This window comes from Alligator sinensis, unplaced genomic scaffold, assembly GCF_000455745.1.
Source record: "Alligator sinensis unplaced genomic scaffold, ASM45574v1 scaffold866_2, whole genome shotgun sequence".
NCBI classification, from domain to species: Eukaryota; Metazoa; Chordata; order Crocodylia; family Alligatoridae; genus Alligator; species Alligator sinensis.
Window position 1 is genome coordinate 825262 of NW_005841900.1, and position 18971 is coordinate 844232.

The following is an 18971-nucleotide window of genomic DNA, read 5'->3' on the forward strand; positions in this document are numbered from 1 at the left end:
CCCCGGCCCCGCAGTGGTGGGGGAGAGAGGAGAAGAAACAATTTGCAGTTCTCAGCTGTGAAGCCTTTTGTGTAGTGAGATGAGACATTTTTGCCACAGCAAGATGGCAAATTCTATGGCAGAACTGTTGAATTTTGTGCTATCTTGTGATAGATTCCTTGGGTTTCACATGACAGGACATGGAGACTTTACTGAGATGATTGGAAGCAGATTACCATCATATCTTTGATCCATCGTTTACAAGCTGATTGTGAACCTGAAAAACAAAATTCCATTATTTTTTGATTCAGAAATACTTATGCTTCTATCTTGTCTCCATATTTATCTCTAGTTTGCTTATATTAAGAAATTAGCGACCCCCCCCGCTGTTTTTAAAACAAAAGCTGAGTTGGTAAATTACATATCTAGAGCAGAAAGATTTCCATGGAGATGAAGTAATAAAATACCTGAGCCCAGGCAGTAGTCGCACAGGGCAAATTACAGCTATAAGCAGTAAAATTCTCCAAATATTTATAGGCTATGGTGAGTTAGACCATTTTTTGACCAGTTTGTAAGTTGATCACCAAGAATAGCAAGAGGTCTCTGGCACCAGACCTTCTATGGAGAGAAGAGAAACAAGCCCTTTTGCAACATGGCTTTTGAACCCACATGCACTACATTAATACTGGGAGAAAGCTTTGTGTCCTGAGATCCTACAGCTGTGCGTGTCTGTTGTTCTGCTTCAAGTCCCTCTGAAGTATGAGTGATAAATTTCTCAAGCCATGTGCATCTGTAGCTTTATTATGTGTCATTCCAGGGACAAGTCCAGGCTTGCTGCCTACTAGGAGAAGAGCAATGATGCAAGTTGAAAGGGCACTGTGTAAATGACTAAGCTGTGCCTGTTTGTATGCAAGTCAGACCCCAGGACAATCATGCCTGCCTCAACTGAGACATCTTTTTACAACCAGAAGTTGAACATATCATTTGAGATGGCTAGGTTCTTTTAATGAAGGCTAAACCTTCAGCATTTCTCCATTCAAGAAATAAAATTATTCTGAAAATCTTTGAAGAATTGCTTCTGTTCCAATAAGGGAGTAAGTATCCTAGGAGTCATTTGGCAAATGGAATAGAATTTATTCAAGATACTTTTGTCAATTATCTACTAATAATTAGGAGCTTTAAGGCCCTCCCTTGCTCTTTGTCCTAAAGTGTTGGGGGGGCGGGAATTAAAATGGTTTGGGAACAATTTTCTAGTATTTAACAAGAAGACTATTTTTCTCTGGATTAAATAATCCAATGAGAGAAATTAATCCAGTAAAAGAAGGCAGCTCAAAGTGAGAGGAGACTATTTTCAGTTTGAAACTCTTGTTACATATGACTGTAACATTAATGGCTGTACCAGCACATGACACGTGTCTTCCCACATTAGAAGTATATATGAATTCTCTACCATGTAAATGTAAGAGAGATTCCAGAGAGCAGGCCACTGAAGCAGCGGAGTCATTTAAGGCTGTGTACAAATTTTCCACTCCTAGAAATAATTCTGGGAGAGGGACCAGTATAGGTGTTCAGCCTGCAAGCACCCTTCTCTCCCCTAGTCCTTGTACCTTCCCACAAGGATGATCCTGGTCTGGGGAAAGCATGGGGAACAGTGGCTGCTCTACTCTTCCTATTTCCAGGGGGACTAGAGCCTCAAGGCAAAGCTCCTGCCTGCTCCTCACACCAGAGTCCCACATGTGAAGATCAGCCTATTTCTCGACTAGGATAAATTACCTCACTTGGTTTCTAGATGAGGGGAGTTGAGCAGGCAGAGCAGTGCTGCAGGACCCCTGTCCATTTCTCACACTGGAGTCCTTGGTATGTGAAGAGCTGGTGGGGAACAGTTGGCTACCTCCCCTCTCCCTCCACTCCTGGTCTACAGGAGGGTCAGGAGCAGCTGCGCCCCCAGCATCTTCTTTGGAAGGCATGGAAGTCTTTCTCTATGACTTGACAACTCCTGGCCCCCAGAAGGAGTTGAGTGGCAGGAAGTGTACAAGTGTCCATTCTCCAAGGAGAAACTCTCCCAGGAGCAACTTCTACCCAGTTGGAATTGGATTCTTTCTCTGTTGGAACTGCCATTTTTGCTCCAGGAGAACAGCATATTAAGGATAACAAAAAGTCCTTTTTCAAATATATTGGGAGGATGAAGAAGGCGCCGGGTAATGTGGGGCCCCTGCAGGATATGCGGGGCAATCTGGTGGTTGCGTCAGAGGATAAAGCGGACCTCTTTAACCAATTCTTCACCTCCGTTTTCTTGTGCAGGGACCGGGACTTCCCTGCTGTGATAGAAGCCGGATGCGAGGGGATCGCCTTCAGACCTCAGGTTGGGGAGGACCGGGTTAGAGAGCTTCTGGAGGGGCTGGACGCGTTCAAGTCAGCGGGTCCGGATGCTCTCCACCCCAGGGTGCTGAGGGAGCTGGCTGGGGTTATTGCAGGGCCCCTGGCACGGCTCTACGAGCAATCGTGGTGCTTGGGCCAGGTGCCAGACGATTGGAAGGTAGCTAATGTGGTCCCCATCTTCAAAAAAGGGAAAAGGGAGGACCCGGGCAATTATAGGCCCGTCAGTCTTACCTCAATCCTGGGGAAACTCTTTGAGAAGATCATCAAGGAGCACATTTGTGATGGGCCGGCATCAGAAATGATGCTCAGGGGCAATCAGCATGGATTTATTAGGGGGAGATCATGTCAGACCAACCTGATTGCCTTTTATGATCAGGTCACAAAGGCCATGGATGCAGGTGTCGCGGTGGATGTAGTCTTTCTGGACTTCAGCAAGGCCTTTGACACCGTCTCTCACCCCATCCTAATTAGTAAACTAGGCGACTGTGGCATAGATGCCTACACGGTCAGATGGATTGCAGATTGGCTGAAGGGTCGCACTCAGAGGGTGGTGGTGGATGGATCATATTCGACTTGGGGGGAGGTGGGTAGTGGAGTCCCTCAGGGCTCGGTCCTGGGCCCTGCGCTGTTCAATGTCTTCATCAGCGATCTTGATGTTGGGGTGGAGAGCAACCTGTTTAAATTCGCTGATGACACCAAAATTTGGGGGGAGGTGAGCACGCTAGCAGGGAGAGAGAGATTGCAGAAGGATCTGGATAGGTTACAGGGGTGGGCAGACAGGAACAGGATGCGTTTCAATACGGACAAGTGCAGGGTGCTGCACTTGGGTAGTAGGAACCAGCAGCACACTTATACGATGGGGAACTCCCTACTTGAGAGCACGGAGGCGGAAAGGGATCTTGGTGTCATTATTGACTCCAAGATGAACATGGGCCGACAATGCGAGGTCATGGTTGGCAGGGCTAACCGGACCTTGTCGTGCATCCACAGGTGCATCTCGAGTAGAGCCAGGGAGGTGATCCTCCCCCTCTATGCGACGCTGGTCAGGCCGCAGCTGGAGTATTGTGTCCAGTTCTGTGCGCCCCATTTCAGGAGGGATGTGGACAACATGGAGAGGGTCCAGAGGAGGGCCACCCGCATGATCCGGGGACAACAGGGCAGACCCTACAGTGAGAGACTGCGGGACTTGAACCTATTCAGCCTCCACAAGAGAAGGCTGAGGGGGGACCTGGTGACCGTCTATAAACTCACTAGGGGGAACCAGAAGGGTTTGGGGGAGACGCTGTTTCCCCTAGCCCCTGCTGGCATAACAAGGAGTAATGGGCACAAGTTGATGGAGAGGAGGTACAGATTGGACATCCGAAAAAACTACTTCACAGTTAGGGCGGCTAGGAGCTGGAACCAACTTCCAAGGGAGGTGGTGCTGGCCCCTACCCTGGGGGTCTTTAAGAAGAGGCTGGATGCCTACCTGGCTGGACTCATTTGAGTCCCGTTTTTGTTTTTAGGGTTTTTTGTTGTTCTCCCGCCCTGGCGGGGGGTCGGGCTAGAAGATCTACTAGGTCCCTTCCGACCCTAAAACTATGAAACTATAAGCATGAACATTTATGTGCTTGTGGTTTCTACTAGAAGAATGGTGATGCTTCTGGTAGAAACATAATGCTCATCTGTGGCCTAAGTTTTTTGCATAAATTATTCAGTCATCATTTCATTCATATTGAAATGCATGGAAGCGAGACTGTTTCATCTCATAGCGTTTCCTGAATATTTAGAAAAAAAATTCGGCTTTAGTGATTGCACTGACTGGCAAAATGTTGGCAAATGTTATGCTGCCTGCCCCAAAAAGGTGATAATTGTGGTTTGCTGTACTCTGAATGTTACGTTATGAAACACGCAAAATCTTGTCATGTGCAGGTATACAGGCCAAATAGTATAGATCTGTATAAATACTGTGGTGTGGACAGGGAACATCTATGATAGGGTAAGTTCTTTTAAAAATATCTGCATGTAAAGTAAGACTTTATATATTGTATATGAAACAAAGCAAAAAGAACATTTGATGTCCAAGTCTACTTTTCTTGGAAACTAAAGGTAGATGGTTTTTAATCTGTTTAATTTGAACAAGTATTACTAATTCACATGATTAGAGAACTGAGAAGACAAGAACTGAAAATAGTCATTTCAAAGATATGTCAGTGTGTAAAATATTTAAAATTGTGCTAAAACAACACATTAAATGTGCAGGCTTCACAATTACAATTATATTCACAGGTTAAAACTAGTATCACCAGGTTAAAACCGTTTTTACCTGTCTTCTATATGACTATTTGTAGGATTCTGTATTTTACACATACCTAAATTACTGTATCAGAATACCAGATTACTGAATAATACCAAACTGTACTTGAAAGAAAAAGAAAAAATGAAAAAAACACAACCATAAAATTAAGAATTGACATAATAATATCAATGCACTTAAACTCAAAAATAGCATCCCTAATGTCTAGTTCTGTAACTAAAATGAAAAAAAATTGATTGCAGTAGCATGTATTCAAAATTCTTCACATACACCATATATCTCGTTTTATTTATAACTTGCTACTGAAGGTGATGAAGTTGTATACATTGTAGCAAGTTCTTAGTTGTAATTATGGGCTTAACAGCTGTGTAATGATTAAGGGCAAGGTAATTTTTTAATCCTTTTCCACCATCATACAGAAATTGATATGTGATTTTAGTTATTTATTTTTTTTACAAAAGCATTCAGCTAATTATCTTCCCCATTAAAAGCAGAGCAGGGTAGCACCTTAGAGACTAACTGGTTCAGAGAGGCACAAGAGTTTGTAGGCTGCTTCATTAGGCCTGCTTCATTAGATAGTATCAACAAAGCTAGCATCTGGCAAAGTCAGTTATTGCCTAAAAAAGTGTATGCCTCTATGAACCATTTAGTCTCCAAGGTGCCACCCTGCCCTGCATTCTACTTGATTTGAGACTTGTGGCTAACTGCCTGCCTCTTTCCTCATTAAAGTCAATGCTAAAACTGCCATTGGCTTGAATGGAAGCAGAGTGAGGACAATTCTGAGGGATTTTGAAAAACAAACCCTGAAGCTTTTGCATGACCTCTGATACATAAGATAAGTAGGGCTTTTAGCATTTACCATTTTTACTTTATTAAATTTGTTGTTAACTAGAGATTGTATTTTGTTGAAATAACTTATTTTTTTTTTATAATTACATTTGATTTGTGTAATTGTTTGTGCCTTTTTTGTTACGTTTTTTCCATAGCCATTCTTTGCCCCATATGTTTACATGCCAAGGTATTACCCTGGCAGTTCTCATCTCATCTCACGTCCACCACTAAAAACGAGTTTGTCCAGGGATCAGAACAATGGCCTAGTAAGTATTTTGAAGGATAACTTAACTACTAACCTAGATGATAAGTATAGTGAGTACTATTACATTGTTAACTATACTATAAACATTCAAACAATATTTCATAAATAGCGTTAAGAAATTAAGCTACAGCCAATATGAAATTTTAAAATGTATTTTGTTTTTTACTTTTAGCAAATATCTCATAGATGGGTAATTCTACTATAAAACCAGCAAGATTAATATACTGTCTGATGGCACACAAGATTGGCAGGATGGTGTTTTAGTGAAAACAATCATTTTCTGGTACTGTAAATAACATGTGACTTAGTGGTATGGTGATAAATATTGGCACCTGTTAATTATTGTAAATAAACATTTATATATATGTATATGATTTATATATGAATTTTTATTTACTATATGCAGATAAACATCAAAGGCTAGGAGGCAAAAAGTCATGTTGTTGCACTTTTAAAATCAGAAAGCCAAAGAATAAGTTTTGCTTTTAATTAATAAATTATAAAAAAATATTATTTTAATCTGAACTAAAACAAAATACATTTTATGATTAGCATACAGTATACATCAGTAGTAATTATATGTGATTTCTAAATATATCATATAGATACATTTTAAACAAGAAAATAGGCATGTTTTCCTAGAAGACTAAGCTAAAAAAGTTCCCTTTATAACGTATTTCATATTTTGCTGATATAAATTGGTGTTCAAAAAAGAATGAAGAACCTAGGCAGAATAAGAAAATAAAAGGCTCATTTGTCAATCACTTTAATTCTGGAATATTGATGCCCTTGGGCAAAGCTAGTAAGGGATTTTAAGTCTTTTTTTAATCACTTCAGAAAAACAAATGTTTCTGTTTAATGATATATTACTATTATACTCATTCTCCGTTGTTTATTTAATAATTTTGTTGAGACATTAATAATTTTACCCAAAACGTAATATTTTGTTGTTGTTAGGATGTTATCAAGGAGGATGCCGATGAGGGGCTTTCTTCACCCACAGACCCCTCAATGGTAAATGAGTAGTCACGTGGTGTGGAAATTTAGCATCTCATTGCTTCTTCAGCAGTAATGAGTCTGCATTAATCATAACTGCAGTTCACTAACACTGCATCAGTGGCTTGGTGGGCAAGTAGTTAGAATAGTTGAACACTAATGTAGATTGTGAATGAATTTGAGAGCTAATATGTTACTTATAGAAACCTACCGTTTTATTTTCCCCTAGTCTCCTGCTGCCTGTCCCACTAGCTATGGAATATAGAGCCTGCAGCTGAGACTACAGTATTTTAGCTGGACAGAGTGTAGAACAGCAATTGGCCATTTGTGACTTAGTTTTTAGCATCTGAGTAGCTGACTCCCACCCTTTTTCTGCTTTATTTAGATATCCCATCCTGCTCCTTATTTGTATATATTGTGGCATAAAGCTTCTGTAGCTGACATAGCTTAAGGCAATTTTATATGAAGATGATAACAGTGTATATAGATCATAGTCCTGTTCTAGAGACAGTATGCTAAGGTGTGTCATGCACCTCTAGCATTTATTTTATTACATCAGACCTACATCTTTGTATTAATATTTATGTGGTTATATCAACTTCTGACTGTGGAATTTTTAAGTCACTACCAAGTCACAAAATGGAAGTTTTAAGTCACTCCCAAAGCAAATATGTTAACATTGTTTTGCCCATTCTCTTAATACCTATAGCTTGTTGGCTTCACTGCCTAGGTACGACTTCAAGCTTGTTGTCCTTTATTTTAACAGGAAAAGGCTTGCCTAAAATATTATTCTCATTGTTGCGTAATAAAAAATGACAAGAACACCAGAATTTAGTTACAGCAGTAGAAACCAAACCTGGATTAAAATAACAAATTAAGGATTTTATTGGAACTGGTTCTCATTCTTTAACTCGGGCTATTGTACCTACATACTGCAGCACATGATAAAATATCATTGTGTTCTGAAACTTGTGATCAACAGTGCACAGTTAAAGGCATAGTAAAAATATGTATTCTGAGGCCACATACACACATTTCTACTGAGAGAATCACAGTTCTTCTGGTAAAAACTATATGGTTTCTCTTGGAACAGAAATGGCAATTCTGGGAGAAAAATAACACATCTCTAACCCAATAGCAGTCACTCCCACGAAACTCTATGCCTGTACACTTCCCTGTGGTTTGACTCTTCCTAAGGACCAGGAGGGAGTTGAGCAATGGGGAAATGCTCCTACACTTTCTTGAAAACAGTCATCCTGATTTGGGGGGTGGGGGGGACAAGGGGAGGAACAGCAGCCTGATGTTCCCTTCTCATTCCTTACGCTGGAGCCTGGGAGCAGGTGGGGACTTTGCTACTCATGCCCAAGAGCTGAGTGGAGCAGGAACCACTGTTTGTCCCCCACCCATGGGGCTTTTGCTTGATCAGTTCTGTGGGGTGGGGGACATAGATACTGTGCCTCTGGTCTACAAACCTCTGGAGATTCCCCTGGCTTAAATTACTAAACTTGCTGACTTTCTGGTTGGAGTTTCTGTGGAAGGGAGCAGTATTATCCACAGTGTTTGTTTTCCATTAATGATGGAGGGGAGGGGAATTGTTTTTATGTATCCAGTGGTAGTACAGGATGGCTACTTCAAAAATATTAGTCTTAACAGAAGTGTTTGGGGTACTTCTGTGCCCATCATTTTGTGGATAACTATAGCTAATAATTCCATTCAACTACTTAGAGAGTACTTAATCCATGCATTATTGCCTCTGTATATGATAATAGCTTTTACTTATTCCTTAATACATGGATCTATGCATGCAAAGCAGTGCAGCCTACTAAAAATCCATATGAAATTTTTAATTAATACAAATTACTGTGACTGGTTAGAAGATCTAATTGGTGCCACAACACAAGGATGAAAGCTCTATCTTGATTTGAGACCAGCAGGGGACTAGAGGTGTTGTGGTTATTCAGTTCTAGATAGCAGGGAGAGAAGTGCCTTTTGATTTGCATTTTAACAACCCTCTTTGGTTAATGCAAGAAGCTGTTATCCTCAGGAGGATTAATTTTTATATGGATCAAAATTGCTGTCAATTGGCAGAGCTCTTTGGGGAAGGTTGACCAATGTCTTCTCACACTTGACAGTAATGGAGTTGCATCATTCTCTCAGCAGAGATCACCAGTTTTAGAAGTCTCAGATTTTAATAAGAGCCAACTCTGATCTTTCTCACATCAGTATAAATCAAGGAGAGTTTATTCAAAATTAGTGAACCTACATGGATGTAAAAACAGTGTAAGATCAGCATTGGGACTAGTTTTTTTTCCCCATTTTATTATGCAGTACTGGGTACATTCCAAGCAGTCAAAGCATAAAGTCGTATATGCATATCTGATAAATATATAATTTACACACACGTGTGTGCATACCACACATGCGTGCGCGCATACACACACACTGCATAATGCAGTATCAGTCCCAATTTTTGACTTGTTGTTTACATTGGTAATCTATTTATTGCTTAAGTGGTTAAATCACATAAATGCATAGCATTTTACTTCTACTTTAAACTTTGTAATGGAATTCTACTCTGATTACGTGCATAGGAACAGTGAAGAGGAAACAGCTCACAAACAACTGCTACAAGAAGTCTTGAGTATGAAGGGAACTAGTTTGCTTGGGTGCTCCTATTCCCTTCCTTTTCAAGATTTTATATTGGCTGAGATCTCATATTTCAGCTCATGGCCTAGATGGTTTTCTAGAGTAGACAGTAAATAAAGTTAAACTTCCCTACAGTCTTGATGCTAGTTCTCTGTAGCAAATTAACTAATTAAGAGCTGAATCCTTTACCAGTAAAATCAGTTGAAACTGTGCGATCAGTAAGTGCAAAAGAGTCCTATGGAACATTACCCTTTTTTACTTTGGAGCCTCCAAGCTATCTTCTTCCCAAGAAAATTAATATCCTTTAACGATTCTAAAATCTGACTACGTAGGTAAGCAGTCAGTTGGAAATAAATAAAAAATAAACAAAACAGAAAATAAAATTGTATCCTGAAAGTGATGCGACTTCTGCCCAATCTGAAGAATTTTCATCTGATTGCAATTTTAATAAGACCTGTTTCATAGCATCTACTAATACCCATCTAAAATCGATTACTGTTAGTAAAGATTATTTGTGATAAGTAAGGCAGTTTGAGCATTTATTGGGATGCAGCATGCCATGACGCAGTCATATTGTTTTGCATGTGTTTTCCATATTGTATTAAATTAAATACATTAACTGGAGGAACACAAATACAGTCCTGTGCATGTACTGTACATAAGCCCTGCATACACTTGAAAAATTTAAGTGTTTTCTTAAAGATCTAAAAATGAAAACAGATATATTATGGGAAGTTCTGCTCTGCTCTTCTCTTTTCTTTTGGCGGTTTTTAATGTAACGCTGACATTCTTTGGATAACTGATTTAACCATATTTTTTTATCTGTATTTTCAGTTCTGTTTTGCTTGCTTAGATATAAAAATGAAATTATTTGGTAAATGAAGCTTTAACCAAAATTTGAAATGGCAAAGAAATTTTAAGCTGAAAACTAGGATTTCTCATAGTAAATTTAATTAAGTCTTTTCTTCTATGTTAATGTATTAAACTCAGTAAGTTTTCTGTCTTTTTACAAGTTTATAAAGAACAGCTACTTGCAGAAAATGTTTTGAAATGCATTTAATATATGCTTATACAGTTGTAATGCATCACGCATAACTAACTTTAAATGTTACATTGCAGCATGAAAAATCTCAGTACAGCATCTTTGTATGATGAAGCTATTTTTATGTATTGATGAGACTTACATGAATGTCAGCTTATATTTTTTTGAAATACTTCTGATATTTTGCTTTAAGACTGTCTCTCTCTTCCTTCTGTGTTGTCCCTTTCTCAAAGCTGTGTAAATCTGGGTTAAACAAACAGAGACAGGTACTGCCACTTTCTGTGAATTGTTGTTCACTTATTTTATAGTCATTGCAGAAGCTATCATACTGGCACTTCATGCTGGGCTGTCTGTAAACTAATGCTCATTACTCTCCTTGAGGTTTGTTTTGACAAGCTACTTTTAGCTTTTGCATGGCAAATACTTTTCAGGCTAATGTTCTCTAAGCATCCTTAACAAAACCACTAAGCTGAAAAATGTGTCAGTTCAAGTACAGTTTTAATTCACTTGCATGACAACAGTGTCCCTGAAGCAATTACATTACTTATTCTTTCGGCATTGCATTTTATAAAGAATGATGAGGATTAATGTGCATCTGCTTCATACAGTTCATACTTTAATAAAAATAAATATTTTAGCATTTTGTTTCTATGTAATTTTTGTATAGGAAAAATGTCTTTTCTAAATTAACTCCTAACGCATGTAGAAATAATAACTTGTTCTTGACTGTTAAAATATATTGGTGATTTAAAACAAAACTGCCTGTTAAACCCTAACACAGTTTTATATTTTATTGTTTAAAACTGAAAACTGTTTTGTTTTATTCATTTGGTATTCATATTGTGGTAAAGTACAAATCCTGTATGTGACTGGTTCACAATATGTAAGCTGTTGAAACCCTCTTGTTGCAGCATCTACTTTAGCAGTCCCATACCATAGTCACTTTAACCATGTTTTTCCTTCACAAAGACTGTTACAATGCGAGTTGACCAGTAAATTATGATTGTGGGTGTACTAACCTACTTCGTTCTTTTCAGCATCTCTTGTTTATTGAATTACAAAAATGTTGTTGTTGGTAAATGGCATGTAAGAAAGAAGATCCATTTGAAAAATGCAGCCAGATACTTTTTAAAAAGTTGTGAATGGTGGAATGACAGCATTGTTAAAAACACACAAAATTATTCAGAATGCTGTTATTTACCTTGACAGTTTTTATTACTTTTGGACATTTTAAAATTAAATCAAGGTAACAAGGTGGGCTTTAAGTGATTCTCTCAATGGGTATCCTAAGATGTTTTTAAGACAGACTTATATGGTAAGTAGAAGAAAAAGAAGGTTGAGTACATAGAAGTGATTTATGGAAGTTAAGTATGGAAAAATTAAGGATTTTCTCAGAAAGGAATACAAATATTTCAACAAATGCAAAATATTCTAGGTACTACACCATATGACCACAACACCTTTTCTATATTTTCTTCTATCCTTTTCAAGAAGTATATTGTTGAGGAGGATATGAATATCAAAACAGAGCAGACCAGCAATCCATGTAACTAGGGGTGCACTGATAAAGATTTTTTGGGCTGATGCCAACAGTCAATTATTTATGAGCCATATCAGCCGATACTGATCTGATTGCCAATCTGCAAGCCTGGCAGCTTGGAAAGCAGTGTCTGGCTGGTAAATCTGTTGGCGGGGAAGGGATGTGGGGATGGGGGGCAGATCGAGGCCCCCATGGGGAGGGGCTGGGGCTGGGGCAGGCACTGCCCGGGCAGGGCAGGGTGCTGGACAGCTGTGAATGGCTTGTTAGGGGGCCATGGGGGCTTGTTAGGGGGCAGGGTGGCTCCCACTGCTGTGCACACCCCCGTGGGAGGCATGGGGGGCATGTGCCCCCTAGAGCTCTGCACAGGGTGTGGGCAGGTTGCTACTGCACTGGGTCAGGGGTGCCACCTGGCTCTTCCTGGAAGTGGGGTTGGGCCAGGGCTGCATTTGGGGCTGGTGGCAGTGGGGCTAGCCCCTCCAACTGTCCTCCCACCCCAAGCACAGCCCCGACCGCCTGCCCCATCCCACAACAACAACCTGCCTTAGTCCCACGCACAGAATGGTGGCAGCCCGCCCTCACCCCACGTATATGCCTCCCCCATGGATGTGCATAGCAGTTGGGGCCTGACCCCCTCTCAGCACCCCCAGACGAGCCTCTCGCAGCTCTGTCCCGTGCCCCGCCCCACCCTGGCTGGGCAGCACCTGCCCGAGCCCCACTCCCTCCTTCACCATGGGGGCCTCGATCTGTGTCCCATCCCCCCCCCACCCATCCCTTCCCCCCAACAGACTTACCAGCCAGACACCGCTTTCCAAGCTGCCAGGCTTGCAGATTGGCAATCAGATCAGTATCGGCTGATATGGCTCATTAATAATTGACTGTTGGCATCGGCCCAAAAAATCTTTATCAGTGCACCCCTAGTTACTTGATCCCTGCCTCTTCCTTCTCCCCTCAACAGACTTACCAGCCGAACTTTGCTCTCCAAGCTTGCCAGGCTGGCTACGTGCATGGTGCAGCTATGCTCAAGCATATGGCATTTATCAGCGACATTATCAGCCAAAAAATGCCTATTTCTGATAACGTCAATTTTCCTTTTATTGGTGTCGATACAATGTGGACTGATGTATCGGTGCACCTCTACATGTAACCTTCCTCCATCAGCATATGGATAGGAGTTGAAAAAACCCTCAATATGAAGTTTCTTCCTAATATTAAACATGCCCTGGAGTGTATGAGGATTTATTCCCTTCTAAAGGTAAAATTATTATACTTTTTAGGATGATATAGGTGTTTTCTTATCTGTTTCTTCTCTTCAGTCTTTTAAGTTATATTACCACTTAAGGAACAAACACCACTGAGAGTGAAGTAATTAAATAGAAACACTGGAGAGAACCCCTATATTTTCTTATATGTATGGCACTGTGTCCCCAGGCTTTGGAGGAGTGTAGTTCTTTTGTAATTTCCCAACTGGAGTTCAGTTTGAGCCTTGTGCAGTTCAGGAGTTCTGCAGTGCTAAAACCTAAATTCCATGTATTAGAGCTTGGGAGGTCAGGTAGATGTAAAGTTAATAGGATAGCATTCTGCAGGATATCTGAAATAACTAGACTTACAGGGATGTGCTCTACCCGTGTTGTTCTTCAGATACGGGTCTCATCCTACTTGCTTTATGTTCGCGTGCACGCTCCCTCACTTGTCCTCCCTCTCTCTTGCTTGCTCTCTCTCTCTCTCTCCGTACCCTCTCACCCCCATCCTAAGCAGAGTTCATAGATTCCAGTCCAGTGCAGCTGAGTTTTACAGAAGTTAAGCCAAAGAAGGTTCCTACACCAGCAAAATATGAGAGCTTTGCAGGCATTTATCTTTAGTTCTATGGAGCTTCGGAGGAAGCTCCAAAGGGCTGAACCCTCTGTTTAACTAACAGATTACCTATGATTATCCAAAGGTTTTGGATGGTCTCTAAGGCCTGAGGATTAACTTTCCATGTGTGTTGGGTCATAATGTCAAAAACAGAAAATCATTTTATAGGAAAGGTAAGGACAAAAATCCTTTCAGGATTATGTAAGAACTATGACCTGCTCTGAAATTCTAAATTATATGGGTTGTCGTCTGCTGTTCTTTTGTTTATAGTAAGATACAAAGAAAGAAATTCAGTAGTCTCATTATATTGAACTGATGACTGTACTGAATCATGCTTCATCCAGTATTTGCACATAGCCAAGCGGATTTAATGTAGATATATGGTTAAGCTACAGTTATCTATTTCTGCATGCCAGCCAAAGTACAGTCATAACCCTAACTTTTAATTACATTGATTATCCAAAATATGAACATTCAGAATTATTCAATGACCTTATTTATATTTCATCACTGAAGTTGTGCTATATAATATTTACTCTTAAATTGCACTTTTAATTCTACTTGCAAGAGAATGTGGTCAGTAAAGTTCTTTGTATTTTCTCAATTTACCTGATATTTTTACATTGTTTTATTAGCTTTTTAGAACAAGTTACAATATTTTTGAAATCCTTTTTCCATTCAGTATGCAGAAATAAATTTGATGTTGAATTTTTTTATGGGAAAGAAGAATAAATAAATATGTTCATTTGTTTGTGTGTCATGAATTTCTTGTTTTCTTGAGTTGGCCACAAGTTTGGCTGCAGTTATTCTGAATCTTGTGGCCAAACACAATGGGGTCTTCCCCTGAAGTTCAGCAGAGTTTCCATGTAAATGCTGTGCTGGCAAAACATTTTTGTCTTTTGGAGCTCAAAAAGACTAAACTCCAAACCGACCTAGCTCCAGTGGCAAAACACCAGCACAGACGCAAGTAATTATTTCTTTTAGTTCTCTTCTTATACTTATTTTCTGCTTGTTATTTAGCATAAGTAAGTACTGGAAAAGGACTCTTTTATCAGTTGCTGGGTTTTTGGTTGTAGCCGTGTTGGTCTAAGGACCTAGACAGGCAAGATTCTTTGATTAGGTGTGATATCTTTTATTAGACCCACTGAGTAGTTGGAAAAAAAGTTCTTAGCAAGAACTCAGAGAGCCTTGCCTGCTCTTTTACCAGTATAACTTGTATTTCCATAAGGAAGGTTTGCCTCATAGTTATACTGGGGTATAGTGTAGATCAGGCACTTCAGTATTTGTATCATAGAAATATATAGAAAAATAGGGTGCAAGGGAACTCAGAAGGCCATCTAGTTCATCTCCCTGTTTGAGGTAGATCATTCCTGAACATCGTTGTTCCTCTGCTTTACCTGTGACAAGTTAGGGTGCCATAACTTGTATTTGTATAACAGGGTTGCTGGCATAGTTTTAATAATAGGTTAGACAAGGATTTGCATGAGATGGTTTGGATAGGGAGCATCCTGCCTCAGGCAAGGGGTTCAACTAGATCATCTCCAAGGGTTCAGCCCAGCCCTACTTTTCTTTGATTCTAAACCATGCCAACCAAGTGTTTAATTATTTATTTATTCACTTTGGATGCCAGCCTTCCCAGTAAGGCTTAGGGCAGTTTACAATAAAAGAAACACAATACTTAAACTGGAGAACAACAAAACTCGTTTAACCTGCTCTTCAAAATTTCCAAGAATGGAAGCCTCTTGGTACCTGTTTCTGGGCTTAACTGCCCTTAGAGTGAGAAAGTTCTTCCTAATATCTACCCCAAATTTCCTTTGCTGCAATTTAAGGCTGTTGCTCCTTGTCCATTTATGTAAAATGACTGTCACAATCTGATCAGTCCCAGAATTCCAGGGAATATTCTAGACCTTGATGGGCAGAATCCTGTTGATTTCAGTGAAGATCTGAACAGCAGAAGAGGGGAAGTAAGGGACATTTGGGGGCCTTTATATCTTGTTAGCTGATGCAGCAGCTTTGGTCACCTTTTGTTGTTTTTGTCTATAGGTGGAAGAGGTGGTTGATAGCCATCTTTGTTCTATTTGTCATCTCAATATATTTAAAAATGAAGATTATCTGAGTCAATTACTGTCCAAAAATATATACATGTTGTCAAGGGAAATAGAGTGAGGGGGATATAGGAGTGCAGCAGAGGTCTTTTTATGGGGAACAGCAAGGGGAAGAGCATATTGAGCCCCTGGCATGGGAAAAATGGGAGCCTCAGAACCCATTATAAGGAGGGGAGACCAAGAAATAATGTTAACAGGGAGGACACACAGAGCTCCAGCCCTGATGTGGAGGAGCTCTTACCAGTATGGGAAACAGAAGCAGACAATGTCCTTTGTACAGGGTGCAGGGTGAGGAGTACGGTCTTTGGTAGGAGATTGATTTAGGGGAGTTGTGGGGATTCCCTGGAATGGAAGAGGATAGAAAGATAGGAATCATAGAGTTTATGGGAAGAGCAAAAGAACCTCACATACAGAACAATGAAGGGGTAAGTATTAGTCTAAATAAAAAATGAATCCTAGTGATTGGCATTGTCAAGCAGTGAGTACTTTTCATAGAGATTTCCTAAAATGTGTAATTTAAGTGATACTCTCCAGGTTGCCTTGCATCAGTTAATAACTAGAAGTGTCTAAAACTTGAGGTATGGTAGATGCTCAGATACCTAGCTGCTGGATGTGACATAGGAATCTAGGCAGACTGTTTACTTTAAATATCTATAATGGGATACAGAAATAATCAATATGTAGATTTTTCAGAGGAGAAAATAAACATCAGTTAGTCGTGTTTTTAATGGTTTGGTTGCTTCCTTTGTTTTGTAGTTGTAATCTTATGTATTCAAGCACAGACTCTTCTTTGTCCCACCTGAGGCTGAGTACTACTATGAGAGTCTTCATCACATCAAGGAAGTACCCTATAAATTTGGGACTGGATGGGCTTTTGATATGTGGGAATATAACCTTGATTCTGGACTTCTGTCTTCCCAAACTGACCTTTGTTTCCCTTCACCCTGCTTAAGACACAGGCCCGTAGCCAGGAAGAATGAGAATTTTATAATGTTACATGCATTTTAATATGTTAATTTATTGTTTTTAATTCGTGTGTTAAATCTGTGCTTTTTCCCCCTAATATAAACAAGGCCTGAGTCATGTCTCATTTAATGTAAACTAATATTTCCCAAGATTATATTTAGATAATTTGGCACTTACCAGATGTGCTGTGGTATTCTTGCGTTTCAGCTTCATCTTTAAAAAGGCATGTTGTTGACCATGATTTGATTTGCTTCAGTGCATAATATTAAACTCCAGGCATATTGACTGTTTAATCATTTTGTAAATGCGCTTTTTTCCCCCACTTTGCTTAGGGCACAGGAGCCATCACAGGATCAGCCACAGGAGGATCACATGCATCTTTGAGCTCTATGACAGTGGAAAGCGTATGTGAAAAGCTGAAGCAGATAGAAGGTCTGGACCAGAATATGCTCTCTCAGTACTGTGCAACGATAAAAAAGGTGATCCATTATATTTCATTCATCTTCATCATAACACTGAAGTACAAACATGCTTATGTGGAAGATATTTAACTGACAACTTGTATGACAAATCTACTAAAGCATATTGAATATAAGAATGATATTTTTGTTCACTTATGCTCAAAAGTAATGTTACTTTTTAAATACAAGCTTACATTTCATAGGGAAAATGTATTTTTAAAACTAGCCTAAGTAACCTAGACCAGTAAAGGAAAAATTGGATGTTTAGAGCTGCAGCTGATATTTTGTTTCTTTACCAACTTCTTAGCAGAGGATTATTCTGAATTCATAATTGATACAGCTATTTCTAATGCCTACCACAAACACCCTTGGGTAGATCTTAAAGAAAGCGATGGGTTAAACAGTGAACAACAGGTAAGTTGGTATCTGGGCAAGAGGGGGAGAGTAAAAGTGCAGAAGGCCTGGAAGAAATTGTAAAATTTTTGCCAGTGCAGTCAGAGTGTACTGAGGGACTTAAAGCAGCAATGACAGACTACTTAAGATGGGCGGGCAAAATACGGCCCGTGGGCTACATCCGGCCCGCCAAGCACTTCCCTCCAGCCCGTGGAACCCCTTCAAAACCCATGTAATGGCGGCTGCGGTGGCACCAGCCACCGGGTGCAGCACCTCAGGCTGTTTTCTTGGGTTCTGGTTGTGAGGCAACCAACCCTGACCTCAGCCTAACCCAGCTGGCCTCGTCCCACCCTGGCTCAGGCCACGTTTGCAGCTTGAGAGGGGTGGGGGGGGCTGGGCCAGAGCCTGTGGCACTGGTGAGAGGAAACAGTCTGGGCCGGGTTCTGCTTTGCTGCAGAGGACTGGAAAGGGCCTGCCCTACAGGTAAGCCCAGGAAAGTGGCTGCTAGGCAGGCTTTTCCCATGCCGTGCGGCTCGGGCTGTGCAAGGTTGGGCTGGGCCAGCACTGGGGAGGGGAAGCAGCAGCTGGGCTGCAGCTCTGGCCCAATCAGTGCCAGAGAGGAGAGGTGGCGGCGGAGCTGTGTGCTGCTTGAGACAGGACGAGCCCAGCTGGAGCGGCAGGGGCTCAGCTGTACTTTCCCCCTGCCTGCACCTGTCAGTCCCAAGTGGCACACAGCCCCGCCGCCACTTCTGCTGGCCAGTGCAGACCCAGCCGGGCCCGTCCAATTCGGAGCAGCATGTGGCTGAAACCGGCTTTCCACATGCTGCTGGGGACAGGAGGGGCCCGGCTGGATCTGCACTGGCCAGCAGAAGCGGTGGTGGAGCCATGTGCTGCTCGGGCCTGACCGGCATAGGCAGGGGGAAAGTGTAGCTGGGTCTCTGCCGCTCTGGCTGGGCTCGTCCCATCCCAAGAGGCATACAGCTCCTCCACTGCTTCTGCTGGCCGGTGCAAACTCAGCCGGGCTCCTCCCATCCCCAGCAGCATGTGAGAAGCTGGCTTCAGCTGCGTGCTCCTGGGGATGGGAGGAGCCCGGCTGGGTCTGCACTGGCCAGGAAAGGCGGCATTCAGCTGAAATTGGCTTCTCACATGCTGCTGGGAATGGGAGGAGCCTGGCCATGTCTGCATCGGCCAGCAGAAGCAGCGGCGGAGCCATGTGCCGCA

At 41.2% G+C, this 18971-nt stretch overlaps 1 protein-coding gene across 7 annotated transcripts in view; it reads left to right on the plus strand.

The window, feature by feature from the left end:
* Nucleotides 1-18971, plus strand: part of KIDINS220 (kinase D interacting substrate 220) — a 137051-nt gene that overhangs the window by 106924 nt on the left and 11156 nt on the right. Inside the window, exons 25-28 of one of the 7 annotated variants that reach the window (XM_014517321.2) lie at nt 5641-5751; nt 6708-6764; nt 10668-10700; nt 17229-17375. In XM_014517321.2, the coding sequence (XP_014372807.1) occupies nt 5641-5751; nt 6708-6764; nt 10668-10700; nt 17229-17375 (348 nt within the window). The other 6 variants (XM_025197604.1, XM_025197603.1, XR_003092763.1 and 3 more) reach the window with 6 other exon arrangements.